General features: G+C 35.7%; 1 protein-coding gene across 2 annotated transcripts in view; it reads left to right on the forward strand.

The window, feature by feature from the left end:
- ARID4A (AT-rich interaction domain 4A) overlaps window positions 1-9210 on the forward strand; it is a 75376-nt gene extending 66166 nt beyond the window's left edge. Inside the window, exons 23-24 of one of the 2 annotated variants that reach the window (XM_081290148.1) lie at window positions 312-458; window positions 5098-9210. In XM_081290148.1, coding sequence (XP_081146274.1) covers window positions 312-458; window positions 5098-5201 — 251 coding nt within the window. In that variant the 3' untranslated portion in view covers window positions 5202-9210. The remainder of the gene's footprint in view (window positions 1-311; window positions 459-5097) is intronic. The other variant, XM_081290147.1, reaches the window with a different exon arrangement.
- Window positions 9211-21320: the final 12110 nt, after the last annotated feature.

The following is a 21320-nucleotide window of genomic DNA, read 5'->3' on the forward strand; positions in this document are numbered from 1 at the left end:
AAAAGAACCAGTCTGATATAAATTGATTAAACTGAGGCGCCTTTTGTCATATCAGTAATTTAAAATAATACTTATCTATAAAGGGTTACTTTGTGTTCATTTATGTAATGCATGTTGAGTATGGAAATTTTGGATATGTAAGGATGCTTAATCATGAATTTAATTCATATCTTACCTTTTTAAAGAGCCTTATTGAGCTTATTATGGTATGCTTTAATAAACTAAACTTTTTGTTCACTTATGATTTAGATTTTTGATAGAACTGCTATCTTTTTTGTCATAGATTTTAAAATAAATTTTTTCCCTTTTAGATGAATTAGATAATATGAATAGTACAGAGAGAATCTCTTTTCTTCAAGAAAAATTACAGGAAATCAGAAAATATTACATGTCTTTGAAGTCTGAAGTTGCAACCATAGACAGGAGAAGAAAAAGATTAAAAAAGAAAGACAGAGAAGGTAATTTTATTAATTTTTTCTCATTTTTTTTCCAAATATACTATCAATTTAGAAGGTTTGTTTGTCACTCTCTGAATATGGTATATACATTTATTAGTTGTTGCTTTTAGATTCCTAGTGTTTTCTTCTGTTGCCTTTACTAAAGTGAATGGGTTAGCAGCTGAATTAGTCAGTATGAGACCTCCGAAAAGGAGTATGAACTAAGTTGTACAATTTTTTATTTTACTAAATGTGGTGGGTTCTCCAGAAGATCTGACTTTCTCTGAAATTTACTCTTTGATCAACAGGAATTTACTGAGTGCCTGTTCACAGACACTGTATTTGTTATTATGAGGGTCATTAAAATAAATAAGATATAAGGCTGATCCTCAAGGGGATTATCTTGCTGGGGCAGTAAGTCATTTTTTAAGCAACTGTAGTATAATTCAGTGCAGTTCACCATCATTAATGACTACTTCATCATGTGCTAGGTGCTCTGCCAGTTGGTAGAATGGAAAAGATGAATTAAATGAGTGCAGACTTTGATCTCAAAAATGTGAACATCTAGAAGGACAGCCAGGAATTACATTAACCAGTGTAGGAGTTAGTGGAAGGACAGGATACTTTGAAGTAATCATTAAAGGGATAAAGTATCCCAGTTAGATCTTAAAAACATGAAGGGTTGGACTTGGAGTGTGACTCAGTGGTAGAGTGAATGCTTGTCACACAGGAGGCCCTGGGTTTGATCCCCAGCACCATACACACCACACAAAATAAAGTGTAGGGTTGACTTCTAATTAAATGTGTTGGAGAGAATGTGGATAACTGGAATTTATATACTGTTTATGAAAGAACAATTTTGGTATAACTATTTCTAGAGAACTATTGTACCCACAAAAACTAAAAACATGCAGAATACATTCTTTTTCTAGGTGTATCCTTCAAACCTAGAGAAATCCTTATTCCTGTGGCCAAAACCAACTATACAAAGATGTTCTTTACTGCACTGTTTTGAAATAGAGGAAAATGGAAAATAGCCTAAACATTCATAAATAGGGATGGATGGATAAATAATGGTTTACTCATTAAAAAAAACTTAAAACTCTATACCTAGGAAGAATATAGAATAAGACAACTGACTAAAGGAGAAAAGAAATGTCAACAGCATGTCTTTTGATAGCTGAGCAGCCAATGGACTACTGTAACTCTCCTAGCAGATGAGACAATTCTTACAATGAGACAAAACAAGCAGCACAGTTCATACCACCTGATTCCAGAAAAGCTCTGAAGGCAGGGATGTGGGACGATGCCGAAAAAATAGAGATTGGGTGAAAATGGAAAGAGAAATTAGATCCTCCTATCCCCCTCTGTAAAACAAGGTTACGGCTTTCCTCATGTCCAGGATAAAACAGGAGATTAACTTAACAGAAAGTAGGTTTATAGACTCAGGGACATCAGCCATACCTAGAAGTGAGAGTAAGGTTGAATCAAAAGTTATAAATTGAGCAAAAAGTTTGAACACTGAATAGTAAGACTCCCGTCCATCTTCCAGACTAGGATTTGATCCTCTTGGCTCACTGAAAGATGTAGCCAAGTTTTTGCCCATTCCTGGTAGGAGTTTCTGAAAAAATTGACCACCACAGGAAGAAAGACCTAACATAAATATCAACATTTGGATGTTCCTGTACCAGAAAGTAACATCTGTGCTAATCAGTGCATGTGCATTGCATATGTTGAAAAGCCTCAGTGTTCATAGACAGCTTCCAGTTGGCCTCCTGATGCCCCTCTCTTCAATGTGGGAGCCACATGATCAGATAATTGAGGAAAGCCTGTATATAAAACAGATGCTAAAGTAGATAAAGAGACCAAAAAGGAACTTGAGGGAAAACAGTATAACTTTTTTTTTTTTTTTTTTTTAAGCAAAAGGTACACTATTAAAAATATTCAGGGGGGCTGGGGATGTGGCTGAAGCGGTAGCGCGCTCGCCTGGCATGCGTGCGGCCCGGGTTCGATCCTCAGCACCACATACCAACAAAGATGTTGTGTCCGCCGAGAACTAAAAAGTAAATATTAAAAAATTCTCTCTCTCTCTCCTCTCTCACTCTCTCTTTAAAAAAAAATATTCAGGGGCCAGAAACAGTGGCACTTGCCTGTAATCCCAGCAGATTGGGAGGCTGAAGCAGGAGGACCAGAAGTTCAAAGACAGTCTCAGCAACTTAGCAAGGCACTAAGCAACTTATTGAGATCCTGTCTCAGAATAAAATCTAACTTTATGTTTTTATTTTTTAATTTGGTGCTGAGGATCGAATCCAGTACTTCACACATGCTAGGCAAGTGCTCTACCACTGAGCCACAGCCCCAGCCCTCAGAATAAAATATTAAAAAGGGCTGGGGATGTGGCTCAGTGGTTAAGCAACCCTGGGTTCAATCTCTGGTACAAGAAAAACAAAAACAATTCAGAACTGGAGGAAATGAAACTAGAAGATTGAAAGGACTCACTGTACCCTCTATAAAGAATGAGGGGACAGGGAACGGGTAATAGCAAAGCATGTCTTGAAATTTTAGAATCCTGTGGATAAAGATTTCTAAAAGTTTACTTTATGAAGGTACATTTGAAAGAAATAAGTCTCAGAACAGCATCAAGTTTCTTAAGTCAGATTTAGAAGCCAAGCTAAAAAACGATATGCAGTCCAGCAAATAGGCAATCCCACAGAGAAAAATAGAAAAGGAAAATCTCAGGGGGATGGGATGGCGAACGGAAGCTGTAGGATGACCGCTACATAGCAAACCTGGGAAGCACCTACTCCAGAAATAGGATGGAACAGAAGCAGGCAGAAGGGCTCCAGGAGTTCATCTCGAAAATAATTAAGTACAAGGTGAATTAACTGACAGGCTTGGCTTTATGGAGACAAATTTTCTGCCCTTGGTAAAGATTTAGAAGGAATTACTGATAAAATAACTTGTGTCACGTGGTCTTGAATCACTCAAATCCAGCCTTTTTTTTTGGTACTGGGAATTGAACCCAGGGGTGCTCTACCCCTGAGCTCCATCCACAGACCTTTTTTAATTTGTTTTTCTTTGGAGACAGGGTCTTGCTAAATCGGAGAGACTGGTCTTGAATTTGCAATTCTCCTCCTCTGCCTCCTGAGGTACTGGGATTACAGCAGGCATGTGCCAACACAGTTAGCTCCAGCAGTTTTTAGTTTCTGGGAATAGCATGGAGCAAAATGGAAAGCGATCAGACTCTGTCCTTTTCTTTAAAAAATTTTTAGCATAGAAGTCTTTATAGTACTTTTAAACACAAAAAGAAGAAAAGAACAAATTAATAAATTTCTTCAGAGAACTCCCCACTACTTTGGATTCAGTTTCCTAATGGTGATGTAAGTTTCAGACAACTAAAAAGATTCCTTCCTTTTTTCTTCTTTGGAAATTTTTATAGTAAATTATTAAATTGAGACTAAGTGATTTCTAGCATACAAACAAGAATCTTTTACAATGAATAACATATCTATTGGTAATCACACACATCTACAAATTTTTTTTTTTTTTTTGGACTGGTAATTAAACCCAGGATGCTTTACCACTGAGTCACATCCCCAGTCTTTTTAAATTTTTAATTTTGGGACAGGGTCTCACTAAGTTGCTTAGAGCCTTGCTAAATTGCTGAGGCTGACCTCAAATTTGCAATCCTCCTTTTTCAGCTTTCTAAGTCCTGGGATTACTTTATAGGTATGTGCCACATGCCCAGTACACAGATACTGTTGAATAATATTTAAAACTTTAAATAGGAACGAGTAGGCAAAGATTGGCAGGAGAAGCTCTGGGCATGGTGGCACATACCTTTAATCCCAGTGACTGGAGAGGCTGAGGCAGAAGTATCACAAGTTCAGGGCCAGACTCAACAATTTAGGGAGACCCTATTTCAGAATTTAAAAAGTAGAAAGGTCTGGGGATATGGGGATATAGCTCAGTTTAGGTAATGTGCCCCTGGATCCAATCCCCAGTACCATTAAAAAAAAAAAAAAAAAAGGATTGGAGAAGGAAAGTTTTGAAAAAAAAAAAAAAGAGAAGATGAAAGCAAAAAGGGAAAATAAAGGAAAAAGTCTGAAAACTGGCAAAACACTTTCTCTCTAAAGTTAGGTTAAAGGTATTTGAGGATTTTCCCCTAATCATACACCCACATTGCCATAACCTGCACAATTGTGATAGCTGATATTTACGGAAATTCTCTGGATGTTTCTGATTTGGGTCAAGCCAAGTCCTTTACTGGGGTCTTTCAAGTAGGGGTTTAAAAGTTTAATCTCTCTAATCTTTACATTTTGTGGTGTCTTTTTTTTCTTCTTCTTCTTCTTTCCCTTTTTCACTGCTAGGGATTAAACCCGGGGCCTTGCATATACCAAACACATGCTGTACCAGTGAGCAACACTCCCAACCCTGTGGTGTCTGTTTTAAACTTTTGAGTTACATAACTGACCAAGGACTGATTCCACTCAATCGAGTCAAACAAAATATTTGCTGGCATTTGTTATCCCATCATGTAACACTGAAGAGACCAATGAATAAAGAAAATAGTGTTAAGAATCTTATTTCTACTTTGCCATCCACTAGGTATCTCTGTGCGATCATTTCTGACTCTAACATCATTGTTTTGATTCTACAGTGTCTCATGCAGGAGCCTCTATGTCATCTGCTTCATCAGACACTGGAATGAGTCCCTCATCATCATCTCCCCCACAAAATGTCCTTGCTGTAGAATGCAGGTGATAAACATTTTCTCTGCCTTCCCAGCAGTTTGCTGCCATGGACATAAATTCCAAAACCCTGAAATACAACCACAGAGAGCACTCAACTGGTTTGACATTGCTAAGTATATCCTGTGTACTTTTCCAGGCTGGATTGTATCTATTCCCTTCTCTCTTGTTTTATCTTGTTGCAAAAAAAAAAAAAAAAAAAAAAAAAAGCTGATTAATAATTGAAGGTTAGGCAGCCTGCCATATTTGTTATAATTTTTCCTCTTTATTTTTTTCATTTTTTGTGATATAGAAAAAAAGGGCACTTAGCAAATTTGAATTTGTAAAATAAAGCTTTTCAGGTGTTATAGAAATCATAGACAAGCAAGTGCACATGGTAAACATCAAAATATTATCCAGCTGAATAGATACTGCTGCACTTTCACTAAGATGTATTTGTACACTTGGTGAGTAGGGGGTTTATGTTGTGTTTTTTATTGTTGTTGATGTTTTTTTTTTGTTTTTTTTTAATTTCTGTGGAAGCACTTGCTATTTAGAACTGCCAAAGTATATGTTCAGCAGTGTGCCCAGGTTTAAAAGTGTAAATGGGACAAAATAAATTGTGAAAGGAAGTGTAGTTGACTGAAAACTACAGTTGTAATAAGTCTTCCACTTTTTATAGGACTTTTGAGCACACAATTATGCAAATATTTTAATGTTTATTAATGTTTACAGTGGAATTGTGAATAAGTTTTCAGTGGACTATCTTATCCCTTGACAAAAATATTTTGTCTTTTTTCTATGTAATTTCAGAGTTTTTATTTTGTTACAAAAATACAAAAATGAAATATATAACAACAATGAAGTTATTTAACAAGATTTCTAAAGCTGAAAATTTTGTGTAAAATAAGGTATTATCTTGCAACTTGTTAAATATATTTATTCAGACATTGGATGTTGTATTTTTATGTATTTTTTAAAATATTAATAAAATTGAAAAAAAGAAAATTCTAGGTTAATTCACTCTTTGGATGACGCTAGCTCTCAGCTGTCCCTTTTACAGGAGGTACCTCCAGCAGCCTGGCCTGTACTGAAGGGAGTCTGTCTCAGTCCTTCAAACAGAATAGAACTGTAAATGGGCATCTGGATCATTGAAGTATGTCCTTATTTAGAAACTTTGGCAGTCCTAGTATTTAAACTGTTTTAAGGATCAAATTTTTGGTTGCCCTTCAGAAATTTTGTCACAGTTTTATGTTTGCTATACTGCCGAATAAATTTATATCTCCCAAAGTTGAGATGCAACAACTAAGTAAAGCAACTATGTATGCTTTGTCTGTGAATTGTTCCACAGGCTGATACATTTTGTAAATAATTCTTCCAAAATCATGTATTTAAAGCAGTTTTGCATATACATTATGTAAAAAGTGATTTTTTAAAAGCAATTTTTAAATTCATGTTTGTACATTGAAAGGGGTTTTTTTTAAACCTCCTTTTCTGTGTTTAATACGCTGTAGAGTATAACCTAGATGCTCTAGACTGTATATCAGGATCTGATTTAAAAGAACAAAGTCAGAGCTAAACACTAGTGATGGCATAGCATTACTGAAATCATTGTTTCTTAATTTCATTTTACCACATTGTGAACTTGTGATTCAGATTCCTTCCATTTTCTCAGAGAATTAAAAACAAAAAAAAAGTACTCTTGTAAAATGCACTTTTCTGTCTTTTCTTTGCAAAGCAGAAGTATTTCAATGTAAAATAAAAATGGAGCTCAGCGGTCAGTATTAATAAAGGCTATGTTTTAAACATAGGCTTTATATTTTTAGTTTTCATTTAAGTTGTTGCTTTTTCCCCAAATGCCAGTAACTTTATAGTTGGAAAAATCAGATTTCACAAAACAAAGCATTTCAGTGTATTCTTCAGCCTTTTAATTAAATATTTCTAGTACTTATACAAATAAAAAATGTGGTGTCATTCAAATCTAGTTGAAACTAGGAAGCAACCTTAGATTTAGACATTGAGATATTTTCAGAGGTAAATCAGTAAATCTGAGATAACTAAGTTTTTAGTTTGAGTACTGTCTATCCCTTCTAATTGATATAAATTTGGTAGTGAAGTATTGGGGTATTGCTACAGAGAGTAAATGATATATTCATTGAATAAATATATAGACACTTAAAATTCCTTTCATTTGGGGCCTGGAAAAGGTTATAAAATTAAGTGAATGTTTACTAGGCATTACAGTTCAAATATTGGGCATGTTTTGAGTTTACCTAAAATTTAGATAGTTCTTACATGTGACTAAGAAAGTAAAAGGGCAAAGACACTCTAATACCTAAAATGGAAGGTTTTATCTGTAAAATCAAGATATTTAATTTTAGTTTACCATGTGTGCCTTTATTGTTTGCTGTTTTTGTACTAAATATTCAGTTTAACTGTCTTTTACTAGGAAAGATGGTTGTACTTAGCACATTTAGAAGACTACTACATACTATCTGTGAAATTGCTTTAAATTATGGAAATTATATTGATTAAGCTATTAATTTATTTATGTACCTTTCTTATGAGCCCTATAAGTTAACATAGTTATCAAATTATGAAAACATTTAAAGCTAACTTCAGCAGCACACAAAACCTTATCAGAATTAATTCATCAACAATTTATTGAGTATCTTCTGTGTGGCAGGTATTATGCTAATAATGCTAAGCCAGGAGCCACAAAAGTGAAGAAGACTGAAGAAGGTCCCTGTCTTCATGGAATGTGTAATCAAGTGGGGTAGATAGATGTTAAAACAAGTGACCTAATATGAAGTTTTGGTGTGCTATGAGATCACCTGATTCAAGAGCTTAGCTAGTATGAAGGCTTGCTTGGGTGGTCTGGAAGACTTTGCAGAGACAGCAACACTGAATTTGAGCCCCCGTGAGGATTATTTGACTAGGAAATGGGAGGAGAGAGATGGATCCTCTAGCATTCCAAGCATATAGAGAAGGAGAATTTGGTACTAAGGAGCCAGGGTTAGAGCAGACCTGGGACGGGGCCAGGTTAAACAGAACCATTCTTTCTTTCTTTTTTAGTTGTAGATGAATGCAATACCTTTATTTTTATTTGTATGCCTCACATGCGCTAGGCTAGAGCTTTTACTACTGAGCCACAACCCTAGTCCCTAGAACTGTCTTGAGCCATGTATCCATGAAGTTTTGGCTGACTTCTCACCACCATAGACTATCATCCTCTTGCTTGTCCTGTAGTGTTTTACCTGAGAGCTTACTTGTTATTATGTTTACTTGTCCATGTGTGCTTCTGCCCTACTAGATCATGAGTTCCTTAAGTGCTCCTTAGTCATGGGTGTGTCCCACAAAGTGCCTGGTCCTATCTCTAATAAAGTAAGGTAGTCAAAAATTGTTTAAATTGAGAAAAATTACTCAGTGCTATTGTTTCTGTTTTGTTATTAGTGATTTTTATAGCAAAGCCAGAAATTCAAAAGAGGTGTTCAGGGTTGTTTTCATTAAGTGATGGCATTGAGGTCCAGGAATGGGGCTCAATGGTAGAGTGTTTGCCTAACAAGTGCTAGACCCTGGGATCAATCACCAGCATGGAAAAGGGGAAAAAACCAAAGAGATGAAGTTGAAATATCATTTGGAAAGTATAGGATAGACTTATATAACATTTCCTCTCCAACTGAAATTATTAATTGATGAGTTGCTTTTCCTTCTCTCCTACACTGTCATGTGGTTACCCACAGCCTTTTATTCCATTAAAGGAAGGGTACACTGTGGTAGCATTTATCAGTGATAAAGATTGAGTGACTATTAGAGTGGAGTTTGCAATCCAGCAAATATGTACTTTAGTGTTTTCACAATAAAACTAGAAATTTTTTTAGTCCTTTATTTATTTATTTTACAAAATCAGTTGTTTTCCATGTTGACAAGCACAAAAACAAAACAAAAATGCTATTCATTCATATGAGACCCATTATGTATCTCTTTAAATAGAATAAGAAGGGTAGTACTTATAATTTTGGTATTTGTAGTTAAAGTAATTATGAAGCTGTCTTCATTTTGTTGTCTGTATCATGCAGAATTCATTTTGAAAAGTACTATTGTAAAAAAAAGCTTAAGACCTGACATGTTAATATAATAAATAATTATTTGTATAAGTAATTGAATTTCTTCTCAAAATAAATTAAACAAGATAGTATATAAGTATGTCCCATGCAAAAATCACAGTGGTTTCTGAAATTAAAATTTAATTGGACATCCTATATTTCATCTGCAAACTCTACACTAGTTCCTTTTCTGTCGTATCCTAAGCATATGTTTATTAGCCTCTAGATGACCATTTTTGGTCACTGATGAGGTATAACAAATTGCTATACTTTCTTTTGGTTTCCAAGGATTTTTCATGGGCAGATTATGATTGAATTTTAGAATTGGATTGGCCCTGTATATAATTGAAAACTAAAACTTTTCTGGAGGTGTTGTGTTCATTTGATTGGACCCTGTTCCCACAGTGGTTAACTGCTTTCAGGAGTTCCCTCATATCTATCCAAACTTACTCTCAAATAAAAACATAAACTTGCCTATGACAAGCCCTTTACAATTATGAATAAAGCCACTATAAATATTCACATGCAGCTTTTTGTGTAAGCATGTTTTCACCCTTGGTTAAATACCTAGGAGATTGCTGGATTATACCACTGTTCTATCTTACATTCCTACAAGCAGTATACGAGAGTTCCAGTCGCACTGCACCCTCGCCAGCATTAGATACTGTTTAATGTTGGGTGTGTGTGTGTGTGTGTGTGTGTGTGTGTGTGTTTTAGCCATTCTAATAGGTGTGTAGTGGTATTTCTCTGCTTTTAATTTGTATTCCCAAAATGCAGTGATGTCATGTTAGGTTTTTTAATGTCTGACACCCTCGAGTGTTGAAAAGTATGTAAAGAATTGCCCCCCAATGAACTGCAAGTGCAAGTATAAAATTTATACATCTATTTTGAATCTGAAAGAATTTAATACACTAAAGAGAAGGCTTACCTTCTATAAATACAGTTCATTTGCCCTGTAGAAAATCTGTGTATGTCTAAGGAGATTCGTATTAAGACTATTCTTTGCAGCATAGTTTGTGTGATCAAAAACAGGTGGGGGCATACACCTTTAATCCTGTCAACTTGAGAGCCTGAAGAAGGAATATCTCAAGTTTGAGACTAGTCTTAGCAATTTAGTGAGACCCTGACTCAAAAAGACTGGGGTTGTAGTACAGTGGTAAAATGCTCCCGGTCTCAAGACCTAGAACCAGAAAAAAAGTTGGGGGTGGGGACCATCTTAAGTGCCCATCAACAGGAGGATGGGTAAGTAAGTTGTGGCATATTAATTAAAAGCATACTAAGAGCAGTTAATGGGCTAGAGGTAAATATATAAATATAGAGTGAGTTTCCAAAAAAAAAAAAAGCTAGTAGAAAAAACAAGTTGCTAAATAATAAATAAAAATAAATTATTTCTACATCTTCTTCCAGAAGATCAATAAAATTGATAAATCTCTAGTCAGATTGTTTGGGAGATAAAGAGAAAGAAAAAATTACCAATATCAAGAGTGAGGGACGTGGCATACTACAGAAGCTATTATAAAGTTGACAAAGGAATATCATGAATATATTTATGCTAATAAATTCAACAACTAGCTGAAATGGAGAAAATCATGGAAAAACAGATTACCAAAAGGAGGAGGAGAGAAAAAAAAATTCAAGGTGTGCATGGCTATACTGATAAAGGAAGATATGATACTAATTCTATCCAAACTCTTCCAAAAAATTGGAACTTAGTCTACAAGGCCAACCATTATCCCCTCAAGAGCAACACCCCTAGTGACTTAACTCTTAAAGACTCCAGCACCTCCAGATAGGGCCACAGTGATGCAGTCTTTAACATAATGGGCCTTTGGGGGACACTTCCAAACCACAGCATGTAAAATAACCAGTCAATGTAATTCACCATATTAAAAAAACCTTAGGATGCAGAAAAAGCATTTGACAAAATCTAATATTGGTTTCTAATAAAAGAAAACCTTGGCAAAGTGGAAAGTGGACTAAAAAGGAACAACCTCAACCTGATAAAGGAAAACTATGAAGAGCATACAGTTGACATCATATTTAATGATGAAAGACTGAATACTTTTCCCCATGATTTGGAATGAGACAAGGAGATCCACTCTCATCGCTTCTATTCAACATTGTACTGGTGGTTCCAACCAGAGAGCATTCAGATAAGGAAAAGGAATCACAGGTGCCTGGACTGGTGAGTTTAGCAAGATTGCAAGAGGTAAGATTAATATACAAAAATATCAGTTGTTTTCTATACAGTAACAATAGTCAGCAATTGAAAATAAGGTAGACCTATTTAGACTGCATTTTATTTTTTCTTATAGATAATTAAGGATTCATTTTGACATAATTATAAAAGCATGGAATATAATTTGCTCTAATTCAGTTCCCAGTACTGAATTCCCCTTTCCCTCTCCTCTTCCTCTTCCCTCCTGTTTCCTTCCCTCTACTCTACTGATTTTTCTGCTATTTACTTATAGATCTTTAAATTTAGTGTCTTGTGCATTATCACTCTATGATTACACTAGTGGAGTGACTCTGAAACATGTGCATCCAGAGGAATAAGAAGTTGTGCTCCATTTGTGTACAATATGTCAAAATGCATTTTACTGTAAAATTAATTAGTTAATTTTAAAAAATTTTAAAATAGTGTCTTGTGGATATACATGATAGTGAGATGCACTGTGGTATATTCATATATGTACATAGGAAAGTTATGGTCAGATTCATTCCATTGTTCTTCCCTTATCAGGTCGCTCCTCCCTTACTGTCAATCCCTTCATTTACTACACCAATCTTTCTTCTGTTTTGATGGAATTCCCTTATTCTTTTTATCCCTTCTCTCTTTCTCTCCTTATTTTGGACTAGCTTCCACATTCATCCTTTGACTTTTTTGGGTCTGGCTTTTTTCACTTAGCATGAGAGTCTCCAGATCTATCTATTTGGCAGCAAATACCATAATTTTATTCTTTTTTAAAAAAATTTTTTGTAGTTGTAGATGGACAACTTTATTTGTGTATTTTTTTATATAGTGCTGAGGATGGAACCCAATGCCTCCCACATGCAAGACAAGTGCTCTGCCACTGAGCTTCAGCCCCAGTCCCTAATTTCATTCTTCTTTATAGCTGAGTAATACTTCATTGTGTATATACACCACACTTTATACATTCAGTGTTGAAGGGCACCTAGGTTGGTTCCATAGCTTAGTTATTGTGAACTGTGCTACTATAAACATTGAAGTGGCTGTATCCCTGTAGTATACCAATTTTAGATCTTCTCAATATATACTAAGGAATGGGATAGCTAGGTCATATGGCGGTTCCATTCCTAGTTAGTTAAGCAGTCTCCATACTGCTTAACTAGTTGCACCAATTTAAAGTTCCACCAACAATGTATGAGTATACCTTTTCCCCCATATCCTCGCCAACACTTTTTAATTATTTGTTCTTAATAATTGCAATTCTGACTGAGGTGAGATGAAGTCTCAGTGTAGTTTTGATTTGCATTTCCCTAATTGCTAGAGATGTTGATCATATATTCATATGTTCTCATATATTTGTTGGCCATTTGAATTTCTTCTTTTGAGAAATGTCTGTTTAGTTCTTTTGCCCATTTATTAATTGGGTTTTTAAAAAAATATTTATTTTTTTAGTTTCAGGTGGACACAATATCTTTATTTCATTTTTTTTAAATATTTTTTTAAGAGAGAGAGAGGAGAGAGAGTGAGAGAGAGAGAGAGAGAGAATTTTTAATATTTATTTTTTAGTTCTCGGCAGACACAACATCTTTGTTTGTATGTGGTGCTGAGGATCGAACCCAGGCCACACGCATGCCAGGCGAGCGCGCTACCGCTTGAGCCACATCCCCAGCCCTCTTTATTTCATTTTTATGTGGTGCTGAGAATCAAACCCAGTGCCTTACACATTCTAGGCAAGTGCGCTACTATTTGAGCCACATCCTCAGCCCATTAATTGGGTTATTTAAAAATTTTTTTTTAATTGTGGTTGGACACAATAACTTTTATTTTATTTACTTAAGTTTCATGTGGTGCTGAGGATCGAACCCAGGGCCTTGCACATGCTAGATAAACACTCTACCACTGAGCAATAAATCCAGCCCAAGGGTTATTTGGTTTTTGATGTTAAGTATTTTGAGTTCTTTATGTATTTTGGATAGTAATGCCTTATCTGAGGAGCAAGTGGCAATGATCTTCTCCCATTCTGTCAGATCTCTCTTCACATATTTTTTCCTTTGTTGTGCAGAACGTTTTTAATTTGATGCCATCCCACTTAACTGATTTTTAGTTTTATTTCTTGCACTTTAGGAGTCTTGTTAAGGAAGTCAGCTCCTGTGCTGATATGCTAGAGGGTTGGGCCTACATTTTCTTCTAGAAGTTTCAGTTTTCTGACTTTGATCTACTTCGAGTTGATTTTTATGTAAGGTGAGAGATAGGTGTGAGATTTCATTATTCTACATATGGATATCCAGTTTTCCCATCACCTTATTGAAGAGGCTATCTTTTCTCCAACATATGTTCTTGGCACCTTTATGTAGATACATGTGATTATGTGGTGTCTTTGTGTCTTCTCTTCCATTGGTCATCATGTCTGTTTTGGTGCCAGTACATGCTGGTTTTGTTACTGTAGGTCTGTGCTATAATTTAATTTCTGGTATAGACAATCTGCAAGATAGTGACAAATTCCTAGACACATATGACCTATCAAAATTGAACCATGAAGATATAGAAAACTTAAACAGATCAGTATCAAGAAATGAAATTGAAGTAGCTATCAAAATCCTCCCAACAAATAAAAGCCCAGGATTGATGGATCCTCAGCCAAATTCTACCAGATCTTTAAAGGAGAACTAATAGTCAACTCCCTCAAATTAGCTCATGAAATAGAAAAAGAGGAAATATCAAAATTCATTCTATGAAGCAGGTATCACCCTGATACCAAAACCAGTCAAAACACATCAAGGAAACAAACTCTGGCCAATATCCTTGATGAACACAGATGCAGAGATTCTTAATAAAACACTGGCAATTCACATATAAAAACACATTAAAAAGATAGTGCACCATGATCAAGTGGGGTTTATCCAGGGATGTGAGTTTGGTTTGACGTATGGAACTCAATAAGTATAATTTACCACAAAAATAGAGTTAAGGACAAGAATTATATGATTATCTTAATAGATGCAGAAAAAATTTGACTAATGAAGCACCCATTCATGCGTAAAACATTAGAAAAACTAAGGATAGAAGGAGTTTACCCCAACATTGTAATGGCTACCGTGACAAACCCAAGGCCAACATTATACTGAACAGAAAAAAAATGAAAGCATCTCCCTAAAAATAGAAACAAGGATGCCCACTCTCACCATTCCTAGTCAACATAGTCCTTGAAACTTTAGCCAGATCAGGCAAGAGAAGGAAATTAAAAGGATACAAATAGGAAAAGAAAAGCTCAAATTGTCTCTGTTTGCTAACAATATGACCCTGTATTTAGAAGACCTAGCAATTGAAATTTTAAGAACACCATTCACATAAAATGTGAAATACACTGGGATAAGTCTGACAAGGGAAAAGATCTCTAGAATGAAATCTTAATATACTGATGAGAAAAAATAAAGACAATCTAAGTAAATGAGAAAATATACTTTGTTCATAGTCTTAAAACTTAATATTGTTGAGTTTCTTTTCTCCCTGACACTATTTGAATGAGTCCCTCAAAATTTAATGTGTTGGGGGCTGGGGCTGTAACTCAGTGGTAGAGTGCTTATCTCACACGTGTGAGGTACTGGGTTCAATCCTCAGCACCACATAAAAATTTAAATAAATAAAGATTTATATATATATATATATATATATATATATATATATATATATATAAAAATTCATGTGTTAGAAACCTAATCCTCAAATTCAGACATTAATCATATATGGAAGTAGGGCCTTGAGAGATTATTAGAATTAGATGAGTTCATCAGGGTGAGGTCTCCATAATGGCATTAGTGGCTCCATAAGAGGAGATGGAGCTACCATGCTTGCTCTGCTGTGCCATGTAATATCTTTCACCATGTTATGATCATCCAAGAAAAGCACCCTTCAGATGTTGAACAGATGCCACCACCATGCTCTTAGGTTTCCCAGCCTCCAGAACCATGAGCAATAAAGCATTATCTTTATAAATTACCTAATCTTAGATGTTTTGTTATAGAAAAATAAGTGAACTAAGACAATCCTCAAATTCAGTGAAATCCTAATAAAAATCCTAGGAGGTGGGGCTGGGGTTGTGGCTCTGTGGTAGAGGCTTGCCTAGTACAGATGAGGTACTGGGTTCAATCCCTAGCACCACATAAAAAAAAAAAAATAAACAAAATAAAGATATTGTGTCCACATACAACTAAAAATAAATAAATAAATAAATAAAATTTGAACAAATAATTCTTCCCTCTCTTTAAAAAAAAAATTCCAGGTGGTATTTTTGTAGAAATTAACAAGGTAATTATAAGACTCATATGGAAATACAAAGGAACTAGAATAACCAAAACAATTCTGAATAAGAGAATTAAATTAGGGGCCTACCACTACCTAATTTCAAGAATTGTTATAAAGTTATAGTGATCAAAACAGTATGCTCCTGGAATAAGAAGCTACATCAATGGAACAAAATAAGAGCCAAGAAATAGCTCTCATATATGTGGCAGAAAAGTAGTTTTTGACAAAGCTCCAGAGGCAAGATAGTAAAGACAGGACAACATGTTAAATAAAAAAACAAAACAAAACAATAAAACAGTGCTGAAATAATTGGACTTAACATATGTTTAGAAAATGAAATCTAGAGGTTGGGGATGAAGCTCAGTGACAGATGATTGACTCACACATGCATGAAGCCCTGGGTTTTATCTCCAGCACCACAAAAACAAAAACAAACAAAAATTTGGATTCCTACATTGTACAATATGCAAAAACTCAAAACAGATCACAATTTTAAGTAGATCACAAAATATATCCAAAATCTAAGACTTATAAAACTCTAAAATAAAACATGGGTGAACTTTTTTGTGACCTCCTGCCTAACTGGGTTAGGCTCAGATAGAACACCAAAAGCTCAATCCTTAGAATGGAACACAGGGATAAATTGGACTTGATCAAAATTAAAAACTTTGACTTCTTAAGATACTATTAAAAGAATGAAAAAACAAGAAACAGACTCTAAGAAACTATTTGCAAATCACATGTCAGATTGAGGATTTGTATCCAGAATATAAAAAGAACTATCAAAGCTCAATAGTCAAAAAACCAAACAATGCAGAGCCAGGTGCAGTGGCACACACCTGTAATCCCAGCGACTCAAAGGCTGAGGCAAAAGGATCAAAAATTCAAAGCCAACCTTAGCAACTTTAGCAAGGCCATAAACAACTTAGTGAGATCCTGTCTCAAATAAAATTAAAAATAAAAAGGGCTGGGAATGTGGCTCAGTGGTTGAGCACACTGGGGTTCAATCACTGTACTTCAAAAGTGGACTCTTTAGTCCATGTTCTTCATCTAGGAATATGCATAGATGGTAAATAATCATTCTAAAAAAAGGTGTTAGAAAGAGAAAGAGAAGAACCACAGACTGGGAGACAATATCTGCAAAAGATACATCTGTTAAGGGATTGTGTTTTAGTCCATTTTCTGTTGCTGTAACAAAATACCTAACATTTGATAACTTATATAAGAAAAAGGTTTAAAAAGGGGAAAAAGGCTTATTTTAGCTCATGGTTCTGGAGGCCAGGAAATCCAAGAACATGCCATTGGCAAACCATTGGCATTGTGTTGCTTCAATTCATGATAGAAAGTGGAAGAAAAAATAGGCACCTGCAGAATAGAGAAAATTTGAGCATCTTTACCTTATGTAACTAATGCAAGGTATCAAAAGCAAGAACTCACTAGATGTGAAGCTAGTCCCACAGGAGTGGCATTAATCTCTCTCAAACACCTAATCAACACATAAAGGCTCCACCTTCTCATACCACCAACATGGGAATCAACTTTCAACATGAGTTTTGGTGGGGGGAAAAATCACACCCAAACAAGCAGGCTTATCCAAAATGTACAACTCTTAAAATAACACTAAGAAAACAACCTGATTTTTAAATGGGGAAAATATTTGAACAGGCACCTCATCAAAGAAGTTATAAAGATTGAAATAAATATATGAAAAAAATTTTTCAACATCACATGTAATCTGGAAATGATGATTAAAACAATGAGATACTACTATACATTTACTAAAATATAAACAAAAATCCCTAATACTGACAATATCAAATGCTGGTGAAGATATGGTGCAACAGGAACTTTCATTCATTGCTGGTGGGAATGCAAAATGGTATAAACACTTTGGAAGACAATTTGGCTGTCTTTAGTTTCCTGCTAAATGAAACAATTTTACTACACAATCAAGCATTTGTACTCCTAAGTATATATTAAAAATAAGTTGAAAACTTATGACCACACAAAAACTGGCACATGACTATTTTTAGCAGCTTTGTTCATAATTTCCAAAATTTGGAAGCAACTAAGATATACCTCAAGAAGGTGACTGAACAAATTGCGGTGTATATATAGGTACTAGGGTACTCCTCATCGAAAAAAAAGGAGCTATCAAGCTATGAATGGAGGAGACAAATGTACATTACTGACTGTAGGAAGGCAATCTGAAAAGGCAACATACCGGATGATTCCAACTGTATGACATTCTGGAAAATGCAAAACCATCATGGACTGGGGATGTGGCTCAAGCGGTAATGTGCTCGCCTGGCATGCGCCAGGCGCTGGGTTTGATTCTCAGCACCACATAAAATAAAGATGTTGTGTCCACTGAAAACTGAAAAATAAATATTAAAAAATTTTCTCTCTTCTCTGTCTCTAAAAAAAACTATCAAATCAGTAAATATCAGTGTTTTCAGGGGCCCGGGGAGTGGGAGGGATAGTTAGAGAAAGCATGGGTGATCTTTAAGACCAGGAAACTATTGTCTATTATACTACAATAATGGGTATATGTCATTATACAGTTTTTCAAACCATTATACATTTGTACACCAAGAGTGAACTCTAATACAAACTCTGTTCTGAGTAATAATGATGTGTCAATGTAGATTTATCAGTTGTACCAAATGTACCATGCTGATGGGAAGTGTTGATCATGGAGTAGGCTATGCATATGTGTGGGGTTCATGTATAAACTGTACCTTCCAGTTAATTTTGCTAAGCCTAAAATTGCGCTAAAATTTAAAAAGTCGCTCATTGGGCATGGAAGTACATACCTGTAATACCAGATACTGAGGGATTACAGTAGCTGAGATAGGAGGATTGTAAGTTTAAGGCCAGTCTGAGCATCTCAGCAATACCCTGTATCAAAATAAAAAGGGCTGGGGATATAGTTCAGTGGTAGACCATTCCTGGATTCAATCCCTGGTAACAGCCCCCCCTCGAATTGTTCATCATTTGGCATTAGGGAAACCATAGTGAGAGTCAACTACACACTAGAATAGCTAAAATTAAAAATATTGAGCATACCAAGTGTTGGCAAAATAGGGAGGAACTAGAATTCATATGTATTGTTGATGGGAATGCAAAATGGCATAACCAGTTTAGAAAAATGTTTTTTATAAAAAGATACATACCCTTACCATATATTTACTCAAGGGAATAGGAAAAAGATGTATAGATGAAGCCCTCTGTGTGTGGGGGGGGGTATAAGTTTGTACTATATATTTATAGTAGCCTTATTTGTAATAGTTTAAAATGGGAACAATCTAAATATCCATGAACATCAGATGAATGGTGGAACAAATATGGATATACTACTTACCGATGAAATTAAACTATTAAATCAGCCTGGGTGAATCTCCAAATAATTATGCTGAGTGAAATAAACCAGACAATAAAAGATGGAATTATATAATTCCATTTATATAATACTTTGGAAAATGCAAACTAATTTACAGTCAAACAGTGGTGGTGGCATGGCCAGGAAGGCAGTGGGGAGGAAGACCTTACAAAGGTTGCAGGCTGGGGATGCAGCTCAGGGGTAGGGCACTTGCCTTGCACATACAAATCTGGAAGTGCTTAAGGAGGTGCAGGAAGAAAGCTTTAGGGATGATGGATATTTTGATTTTAGTGGTGCTGTCAAGATGTATGCATGTCAAAATTTATTAAATTTTATGCTTTAGATAGATTTAATTTATTGTATATCAATCATCCCTCAGTAGAGTCATTTAAAAGAAAGAGCTATCATCCAGCATAGCATGCTTTGGGTACAACTATTAAACTCTCTTAACTTGAACATGGCAAGTAGTATGGATACACCAAATTTGTGGCCTGCTGATCACCAAATAAGCTGAAGTGGTGTCTATATCTAAGAAGAGAATATCATTTACAGTGGAAATTTTCCTGAAAACATTTCAATTACTTTTGTTCTTCTCTCTCTTTTTTAAATTTGGTAGCAGGGATTAAACCCAGGGGTGCATAACCACTGAGCCACATCCCCAGCCCTTTTTATTTTTTGAGGCAGGGTCTTTCTAAGTTGTTTAGGGCCTCACTAAATTGCTGAGGCTGGCCTGGAACTTGCGATCCTCCTGACTCAGCCTCCTGAGTCACTGGGAACACAGACAGGTATGTGTCACTGAGCCTGGCTCAATTACTTTTCAAGGTCTCGGTGGCGATTTTAACCTCAGTAATGTGTTTATTTATAACTGCTGTAATAATTCTCCTCCTTTTTAATTCCACTCTTCACTTTGTACCTGAACATTGTCCCTGGCTCCAGTTTCTTTAGCCTCATCCCTCCCTGCGGACAGGGATTTATAAGGATCTCAGAAAAGGTTGAGAATTGAAGAGGGCAGTAGAGAGAAGACATATGCAGCCAGCCTAAAAAGCATGATCTGGAGCTGGATACACCCACTGCCAAGATTCTGAATCCAGAACTAGTCCCAGATCACCAGAAACACTACAAACTTCTCAACAAGACTAAGTTATCATAAGAGAAAACATATCGGGCTGGGGATGTGGCTCAGGCGGTAGCGCGCTTGCCTGGCATGCGTGCGGCCCAGGTTCGATCCTCAGCACCACATACCAACAAAGATGTTGTGTCCGCCGAGAACTAAAAAATAAATATTAAAAATTCTCTCTCTCTCTCTCTCTCCCTCTCTCTCTCTCACTCTATCTTTAAAAAAAAAAGAGAATCCTTTAAAAAAAAAAAAAGAGAAAACATATCTAAGAAAGCAGTGATCAACTACACCTGCTAACCCTGAAATGATATTTAACTTACACCTGCTAATTCTAATATCATGAGGGCAACAGCTACTTCTCAGACACACTGAAATTCACAGCAGTGAGGAGCACCTTGCTGTGCACACTATTAATATCACAAATGAGTAAACAATAGAATGATCCAAGAAAACGAAATAATTTAGTTCTTTATTTTTAAAAATAATTTTAAGGTGTTGATGGACCTTTATTTTATTCATTTATCTATATGTGATGCTGAGAATTGAACCCAGTGCCTCATACATGCTAGGCAAGCGCTCTTTACTGCTGAGTCACAACCTCAGCACTATTTCTTACGTTTTTACTTTGCTTGCCTTAGTTATAAAAACTCTGGGGGCTAGGGTTGTGGTTCAGCGGTAGCCCACTCGCCTCACATATGTGGGTCCCAGGGTTTGATCCTCAGCACCACATAAAAAAAATAAACCAAATAGAAGTATTATGTCCAACTACAACTAAAAAAAAAGAGAAAAGAAAAAAATATTTTAAAAAATCTCTGGCACTGGAGGCAAGGTTTTACTTCCTTTCTTTCTGCTGTATCTGTTGGATAAGGTAAATATCTCAAAGAAAGACATCTAAGCAGCAGGTATCACAGGTCTATCTGAGCCCCTTTTGCTCTGGGACCTTTTGACTGTCAGGCCTAGCCCCGCCTAGCAAATTATCTGGTTTTTTCCTAGGCCAAATATTGCTTCAGAATGGAATTGACCAAATTATGCTGTGTTCATGTACCAATGTGTAA

The sequence above is a fragment of the Spermophilus citellus genome, assembly GCF_964194105.1.
Source record: "Spermophilus citellus genome assembly, chromosome: 4".
Lineage (NCBI taxonomy): Eukaryota > Metazoa > Chordata > Mammalia > Rodentia > Sciuridae > Spermophilus > Spermophilus citellus.